The sequence below is a fragment of the Macaca fascicularis genome, chromosome 7 (genome assembly GCF_037993035.2).
Source record: "Macaca fascicularis isolate 582-1 chromosome 7, T2T-MFA8v1.1".
Lineage (NCBI taxonomy): Eukaryota > Metazoa > Chordata > Mammalia > Primates > Cercopithecidae > Macaca > Macaca fascicularis.
The window spans coordinates 49,629,635-49,638,885 of NC_088381.1; the positions used below are offsets into that span (position 1 = coordinate 49,629,635).

At 41.1% G+C, this 9,251-nt stretch overlaps 1 protein-coding gene across 4 annotated transcripts in view; it reads left to right on the forward strand.

The window, feature by feature from the left end:
- The window catches only part of BBS4 (Bardet-Biedl syndrome 4), a 60,148-nt gene extending 56,450 nt beyond the window's left edge, over positions 1-3,698 (forward strand). For all 4 annotated transcript variants that reach the window (XM_065548131.1, XM_065548132.1, XM_065548133.1 and 1 more), the window contains 4 exons: positions 362-431; positions 1,068-1,209; positions 2,007-2,208; positions 2,722-3,698. In XM_065548131.1, the coding sequence (XP_065404203.1) occupies positions 362-431; positions 1,068-1,209; positions 2,007-2,208; positions 2,722-2,831 (524 nt within the window). In that variant the 3' untranslated portion in view covers positions 2,832-3,698. The remainder of the gene's footprint in view (positions 1-361; positions 432-1,067; positions 1,210-2,006; positions 2,209-2,721) is intronic.
- The last annotated feature ends 5,553 nt before the right edge of the window (positions 3,699-9,251 follow it).

Below are 9,251 nucleotides of genomic sequence, written 5' to 3' on the forward strand. Positions count from 1 at the left end.
ATTCCTAAGTAGGATGGTAATGTGGTCAGATTTATAAGTCAGTGAGATACCTGGCAGAACTGTGGAAAGTGGACTGGAGGCAGGTGGGGACATTGACACTGGGGGATAAATGGAAAGCCTGAAACTACTTGGGCCTGAATAAGGGCAGTGTCAGAAAAGAAACTGCAAAAAAGGATGCACAGAACCTGGCAACCGATTGACTGTAGAAGGGATTGTTGAAGATAGCACCAGGTATCGAAGCTGACTTAGTAAACTCCGGTGCCGTGAGCTGAGTGGGTGAAGTTTAATTTGGGGGCAGTCTTTAATATTCCTTTTGTCTTCTAAGCTGAGCTCTCCAGCTGCAATGCTTTCTTTGTTGCAGTGGCTCTGACCAATCTGGAAGATATAGAGAATGCCAAGAGAGCCTACGCAGAAGCAGTCCACCTGGATAAGTATGCGCTTTGTTGAGAATGGTACTGGGGGTGTCGGACTCTCCAAAGCCATGAGGTGGTACCATAGCATCGGTGCTGCCTGAGTCAGCCCAGCTGTTCCTCTATGGCATTAGTACACAGCAGACCTTAGTGTGGAGGGATGTGTCTCCTAAGTATGTATTGGCTCAGCAGGAATTGAGAAATTGTTTCCAGCCCCAAACTGAGTAATCAGGAGGCTAGAGAAAGTCCGAACCAGCCGTGGGCTTGGGTTGCTGATAGCTTTGGGCTAGCTGGAATATCAGATGGGACTCTGGGCTGTTTAATTGAAGATAAACTTGACTCTTCCAGGATTTACTCCACTGGCATCTTCCAGACAGCAGGGTAGAGATCCCTTTTTCAACCCTGGCCTAGGTAGTCGCTGTTGAGGGCTGACATGCCAGACTTGGTCCCAATACCAGCTTTGCTCGTTAGGCCATTGATTGATTTCTTGATTCTTCTCAACAGGTCTGCTTAGCATATATGTTCCTACCTTGCTGCATAATGGAGAAATCTCTACTTAACCAGTTTTGTTTTGTTTTTGTGTAATGAGAAGGATCTCTAAATGACCATTGGTTGCAGAGCCCCCAGCTCCATCGAATCCCTGTCTGTCTGCCATAGGTGTAACCCTTTAGTAAACCTGAACTATGCTGTGCTGCTGTACAACCAGGGCGAGAAGAAGAACGCCCTGGCCCAATATCAGGAGATGGAGAAGAAAGTCAACCTACTCAAGGACAATAGCTCTGTGGAATTTGACTCTGAGGTATGTCTTTTATTAGCTCCCAAGAGTCATAAGTAAGCTCTCAGGAGACTTTCAAAAATCAAGCCCAAATAATCCAAATCCAAGGTATTACGCATTCATGGCTCTTCTGGCTTTGATGTTCCCAGCAGCATGAGTTCATCAATTAATAACAGCCTGAGAAGAACTTTCCTAGAATAATAATAAAAGGAAATTCAGGCTTACTGAGTTGTTATTGCTAATTCAGCTCATCAAAGTTGAGGTCTGTGTCTGTCTGTAGCTTCCTTCTATTTCACCTTTTTTTTTTTTTTTTTTTTTTGAGATCGAATCTTGCTCTGTTGCCCAGGCTGGAGTGCAGTGGCGCAATCTCTGTTCACTACAACCTCCGTCTCCCGGGTTCAAGCAATTCTTCTGCCTCAGCCTCCCATGTAGCTGGGACTACAGGCGTGTGCCACCAGGCCCAGCTAATTTTTCTATTTTTAGTAGAGACGGGGTTTTACCATGTTGGCCAGGATGGTCTCAATCTCTTGACCTTGTGATCCATGTGCCCAGCCCTATTTCGCTTCTTGTAGGAAATGCACAGTTTAGCCCAGTAATGCACTAGGCTTGAATTTTTGGGTTTTGAGATCCTGTGTGAACCACTGTGCCATCCATTAAAGGCAATCTGTATTCTTTGCTGTTTTGTAAGTACTTCCTGCCTCAGGTGCTAGTACAACTAGACACTATTTCAGCTAAAACCCCAGCTGGAAGACCAAAGAAGTGGGTTGGGTTGTCTCTGACAGTCATGCTTTTCGTTCTTTTACTTCCTTTGTGGACACAAGATGGTGGAGATGGCTCAGAAGTTGGGAGCTGCTCTCCAGGTTGGGGAGGCACTGGTCTGGACTAAACCAGTTAAAGATCCCAAATCAAAGCACCGGACCACTTCAACCAGCAAACCTGCCAGTTTCCAGCAGCCTCTGGGCTCTAATCAAGCTCTAGGACAGGCAATGTCTTCAGCAGCTGCATACAGGACACTCCCCTCAGGTAGGACCATACAGAGCTCTACGAAGACCTAGCAGGTACAAGCCACATGTGTCAGCAAAGAGATTATAGCTTTCAGTGAGGTTCTCTTCAGACTCGTAACATGTCCAATGTAGTATTGGCCACAAGGGGAGAAAAAAACCACAGGGTGGCTAAATTGGCACTTGTTTCCCTAAGGCAAGCCATGTAGTAGGTAACAGCTACTCAGCGTTAGTTGGATGGTCAATACACTGGTCTTTCCAATTTTAGCAATACGTTATTAAGTATATCCTGTTATGCAATGTTTAAGTTTTACTGCTTTATCAGAAGTTGACATGTAATTAAATATTTTTCAGTGACTCATTGAAGGCAAACTTGACTGTTGCTTTCTCAGTTATAGTCTTCCCTCATAGCTAATGGGTCAGTCCCACTGGTTCCAGAAAATATGGGGTTTCCTCTTGAACTCTAATAGCAAAAAAGAATGATTTCTTCTGAAATTGTGGAACATAAGGATTCAAGTTTTTATTTTGTTACTAGGTGCTGGAGGAACATCCCAGTTCACAAAGCCCCCATCTCTTCCTCTGGAGCCAGAGCCTGCCATGGAATCAAGTCCAACTGAAACATCAGAACAAATAAGAGAGAAATAAGAATAGAATGAATGACCCCAAAGTAGGGTTTTCTTGGGTGAGGATGTGCTGGATTAGGAAAGGTGACATGGCACAGGCAGAGTGGCACCCACCACAGAACAGAGTGTGTGTTATGATTACGAGGAGCCAGCAGTTGGGCCTAAGATCCTTCTACCTACCTGGTATTGGCATTTGAGGTAGGAAACCCTCTACTGCCCCACAAACCAGGAAAAGTGAAAAGACAGCACAGTTCCTTTAAGAACCGGCAACAAGGCTGGAGGCTGTATGTATGCAGCAGAGTCAGCAAGGTACATGATGCTGTCTTTCAAAAGGACTTTTCTCTCCTAGCTGACTGACCTCTTCCTTACAAGAAACTAAGACATCTGTTGAGTAGCCCTGTGATGACAAAGCCTTGGTTTAACTGGGGTGATCCTCAGGTTGTGAGGTTTATTAGTCCTCAAGGCAAACATAAATATTAGATGAATAATCCAACTTTAATAGTATACATTTAAAAGAAAAAAAATAAAAGTCCTGTAAGTTGAGGCCCAGCCTGGTGAGTACTGCAGCTGCATTTGCCCAAAGGGAATCCAGAACAAGTCCCTCCCTGTATTTTGTTCTTGAGAGGGGTCAGTCTAGAAGCCAGATCCTATCAGTATGAGCAGCAGCAGCCCAGGGTTGTCTGGCTCAGCACCAAGGATTTTTTTTTAAAAAGGAAGAGTTTCTTAGATGAGTAATTGTTACTGAAGACAGTCAGTGATAACCACTGACCACATGCTATCAATACACTATGTGTCCTTTTTAGAATAAATATTATGTATCATCATTCCTTTGGAGAAAATTGTTATTCAGGTATAAAAACGAGATCACAATAAAAACTTGAACCTGTGATCACAGTCTTCCCTTATCTGTGTCTAAACCTATTTTGAAATTGGAGGAGGAACCTCAAGGCCAAGTTCCTGCTTGGTACGGGCATGGTAAGCCAGCAATTTGCTTACTGAGGGCCAGTCCCCATTTTGCACTGAAAGTGCCCTTTAATCACCATAATTTAAAGATAGAAAACTTACCTACTACCAAACCAAACTGTCTGGAGTTATTTTATTACAGGGTCTGTTTTAACATTGAAGCAACAGCTAACTGAGCCAGAGCCCCTTCATTTCTTGTATCTCAAAAAGTATCAGAAGTGATGCCCTTGTCATTCAGCTGGTAGTATGTGGCAAAGCTGAATTTGTACCCTGAACAATTGAGAACACTTCTACATCAGCATGGAGTCTAGTATATTAGAATGAAATGGTCTAGTTACTTTCTGAAACTGGAAAGGTCTTAGTGAAAAATGAGATGGAGAGGAGGAGAGAAATATGAGAGATTTAGGAGCTAATATCAACAGAAATTAGGGATTGATTGGATGTGGCAGGTTAAGAATTGGGTACCCATTTCGGGGCTTAGATAACCAGGGAGACTAAAGGAATACTGGACTAGGGTCAAGGGTTGGTTGTGGAATCTAGTTTTAGATTTTTTGTTTGTTTTGAGACTGAGTCTCGCTCTGTCGCCCAGGTTGGAGTGCAGTGGCGCGATCTCAGCTTTTTTGTATTTTCAGTGGAGACAGGGTTTCACTGTGTTAGCCAGGATGGTCTCGATCTCCTGACCTCGTGATCCATCCACCTCAGCCTCCCAAAGTGCTGGGATTACAGGCGTGAGCCACCGTGCCCGGCCTAGTTTTAGATGTTTAAGATATCCAAATGATGATATCCATCAGACACCTGAATAGCTGGATTTCAGGAATGAAACCTGGTTTGAAGATAAAGATTCAGGAGTAGGCCAGGTATGGTGGCACATACATGTAATCCTAGCACTTTGGGAGTCCAAAGCCAGAGGATCACTTGAACCCAGGAGTTGGAGAACAGCCTGGGCAAGATGGCTCAGATCTCATATCTACAAAAAATTAAAAAGTTAGCCAGGCGTGGTGGTGCGCACCTGTAGTTTCAGCTATTTGGGAGACTGAGGCAAGAGGATCACTTGAGCCTAGGAATTTGAGGTGGCAGTAAGCTATGATCATGCCACTGCCCTCTAGCCTGAGAAACAAAGTAAGACCCCATCTCAAAAAAAGAAAAATATTTCTTTAAGATTCAGGAGTAATTTAGATTTGGGGGATCATCAAAACCATAGATTTGAAAGGAGTCATCCACGGAAAGCTAGGAATAAGATGACAGGCAACCAAAGAAGGAAAATAAGTATTTAAAGGGCAAAGCAGAAGAGCCCACAAAAAAGCAGCATATGATACAAGAGAAAACCCAGGAGAGTAGTGGTATTATGGGAAGCCAACAAAGAAAGGTTTGGGAAGGGAATGGTCAGCCTCATTGAACCCTTCCAACAGAGAGGTACTGTTATCCCCATTTTACAGAAGAGAAAGCTGAGGTTGGGAGAGACAAACCAAATTTTCCAAGCTAAGTGGCAGGACCAGGATTTAAATCCAGGACTCGATGCAGAGCTCTTGCTCTTAATCATCAGTAATCAAGCAGTGATGTATCTTTGATGAAGCAGTAGTGGCAATAGAAACTTAAGGACTCGAAGACTGAATGAGTAGATATTGGACTACTTTTATTTCAGAAAGCTTTGATGTAGAGGGAAGAGGTTTTCAGAGGACAGAACTGTATTCATTACTCTGATCTGAGAAACTTTTAATATTTGGGGAGAGAAGGGTAAAAAGGTGGTCTTTTTAAAGTAAAGTATAGCATGGTGGAAACAGAATGCAAGAGCAGGGCTTTTGAGTTTTTCCATATTCTTTGGAGGCAAGATGGTGCTTTGCTTCCAGGGATAGCAGTTAAGAAGCAATGCTTTCCACATTAATTTGGCTTAGATTTTCTTTTAAAAATAAACTCTACTAGGGTGTGCAGGGTCAGTCTTTTGGGCATGTGAATGTGCAATTTTTCATTCACTGGTGAGATAGGAACTATTCTAACTTCTAGTATGGGGGTTGGGTGCTCATGTCATCAGAATTTTTAACAGAATTAGGAAAATGAAACCAAGAACATAATCACAGCTACGGATGTGGTTTTAGATAACTGAAAAAGAGAGGCAAGAAAGCAGAAGTATGAACTAGCAATGAGAAAAAAGTACCCTTCTTACTGAATAATATTGGGCAAAACTGTGCATTCCAAAGACAGCAAACAACTTTGGAGTGTGTCACTACAATGATTATTTTGTTTTCAAGGAAAAATCATTATTATAATGGCTGAGTACCTCATGTTGGACCAGTCCTTCCACAAACAACAAATGTAAACAAGTGGGTAAATATATTCTCTTGGTTTAACTTTTAAAAAATACATATGACTGTTCAAAGAAAAAATATTACAGTGTATTCTGAGGCTGCACATACATAAATAACATGACAACTATAAAGCATATATGGTTGCAAGGTTTTAATATTTTATGTAGTGGGACACAAAATGAATCCTAAATAGTTTGTGAAAAGTTGAACATGGTCCTTGCCAGAGCAGTCAGACAAGAGAGAGAAATAAAGGGCATCCAGATCGGTAAAAAGGAAGTCAAACTGTCATTGTTTGCTGATGACATGATCGTATACCTAGAAAACCTTAAAGACTCATCCAAAAAGCTCCTAGAATGGTAAATCAATTCAGCAAAGTTTCAGGATACAAAATTAAAGTACATAAATCAGTAGCCCTGCTATACACCAACAGCAACCAAGCTGAGAAATCAAGAACCTAACCCCTTTTACAATAGCTGCAAAAAAACAAAACAAAAACAAAAACTTAGGAATATACTGAACCAAGGAGGTAAAAGAGCTCTACAAGGAAAACTACAAAACATTGCCTAAAGAAATCGTAGATGACACAAACAAATGGAAAATACATCCCATGCTCACATATGGGTAAAATCAATATTGTGAAAATGACCATACTGCCAAAAGCAATCTACAGATTCAGTGCAGTTCCCATCAAAATACCAAAATCATTCTTCACAGAATTAGAAAAAACAATCTTAAAATTCATATGAAACCAAAAAAGGACTCACATAGCCAAAGCAAGACTAAGTAAAAAGAACAAATCTGGAGGCATCACATTATCTGACTTCGAACTATACTACAAGGCCATAGTCACCAAAACAGTGTGGTGCTGGTATAAAATCAGGCATACAGACCAATGGAACAGAAGAGAGAACCCATAAATAAAACCAATACTTACAGTCAACTGATCTTCGGCAAGCAAACAAAAAAGTGGGGAAAAGACACCCTATTCAACAAGTGGTGCTGGGATAATTGGCAAGCCACAAGTAGAAGAATGAAACTGGATCCTCATCTCTCATCTTATACAAAAATCAACTCAAGATGGATCAAAGACTTAAATCTAAGACCTGAAGCCATAAAATTCTAGAACATTGAAAAAAATACTTCTCGACATTGGCTTAGGAAAAGACTTCATGACTAAACAACCCAAAAGGAAATGAAACAAATAGGTGGGACTTAAAAGCTTCTGTACAACAAAAGAAATAATCAGCAGAGTAAACAGACAACCCACAGAGTAGGAGAAAATTTCTGCAATCCATACATCTGATGAAGGACTAATATCCAGAATCTACAAGGAACTCAAATCAGCAAGAAAAAAAAAATCCCATCAGAAAGCGGGCTAAGGACATGAACAGACAGTTCTCAAAACAAGATATACAAATGGCCAGCAAATGTGAAAAAATGTTCAACATTGCTTAAAGATCAGGGAAATGCAAATCATAACCACAGTGTGATACTACCTTACTGCCACAAGAGTGGCCATAGTCAAAAAATCAAAATATAGATGTTGGCATGGATGTGGTGAAAAAAAAAAACACTTTTATACTGTTGGTGGGAAAGTAAACTAGTATAACCACTATGGAAAACAGTGTGGAGATTCCTTAAAGAACTAAAAGTAGTTCTATCACTTGATTCAGCGATACCACTCCTGGATATCTTACCCAGAGGAAAAGAAGTCATTATACGAAAAAGATACTTGCACATACTTGTTTATAGCAGCACAATTTGCAATTGCAAAAATATGGAACCATCCCAAGTGCCCATCAATTGACGAGTGGGTAAAAGAAATTGTGGCTCATTCCTGCAGTCCCAGCACTTTGGGAGGCCAAGACAGGCAGATCACTTGAGGCCAGGAGTTTGAGACCACCCTGGCAAACATGGTGAAACCCTATCTCTACTAAAAATACAAAAATTAGCCAGACACATGCCTGTAGCCCCAGCAAGTCAGGAGGCTGAGGCAACAGGATTGCTTGAGCCCAGGAGTTTGAGGCTGCAGTGAGCTATGATGGTACCACTGCACTCCAACCTGAACAACAGAGGGAGGCCTTGTCTCTTACACACATAACACACATACACACAGCAGCTCATAAATCAAGGGAAAAAAAGAAAAAATACTTTGAACTAAATGATAATGAAAACAAAATGTGTAGGATTCAGCTAAAAGCAATGCTTAGAGGAAAACTTAGAATTGTAAATGCTTCTATCAGAAGACAGGAGAAAATCAGTTTCCACCTTAAGCTAGAAAAAGCAGAGAAAAACCCAAAGTAAGTAGAAGGAACAAACAAACAAGTATTAAAAATTTGAGAAGCCCCAAATTCTATGGGAAAAAAATGTATGATAAATACCCACCAAGGGCTGAGTGCAGTGGGTAGCTCATGCCTGTAATCCCAGCACTTTGAGAAGGGGAGTACTGCTTGAGCCCAAGAGTTTGAGACCAGCCTGGGTAACATAGTGAGACCTACATCTCTACAAAATAATTTAAAAAATAAAGAATAAATTAGCAGGGCACAGTGTCACATACCTGTGGTCCCAGCTAGTTGGGAGACTGAGGTGGGAGGATTGCTTGAGCCCTGGAGATTGAGGCTGCAATGAGCCACGATTGTGCCATTGCACTCCAGCCTGGGTGATGGAGCGAGACCCTCTCACTTGAAAAAAAAAAAAAAAAAAGAAAAAAAAATCCCCAGCTAAATTGATCAAGAAAAAGACAAATTACCAGTATCAGGAATGAAAGCGGGTATAACATTACAGATTCTGCAGACATGAAACAAGATGCAATGTAAAATCTTAAGTCCTACTAAAGAAACCGATTTTGTAACTCAAAAGTTATCCTTGAAAGCAAACTCCTGGCTCAGATGATTATACTGGTAAATTCTGTCAAACATTTATGGGGCAAAATAAATTCAATCTTACAAAAATTTTCAGAAAATAGGAGCAAGAACTTGTTTGTATGATGTCAAAACTGGACCAAAGACATTACAGAACAACAAAACTATAGACTATTACCCTGTATGAACATAGGTACAAAAATCCTCAACAAAATATTAGGAAAGCAATCCAGCAATACATAAAAAGGCGAATATGTAAATCATGACCAAGTTGGAGTTATCCCAGGACCCTAAGCTTGGTTCACTATTGAAAAC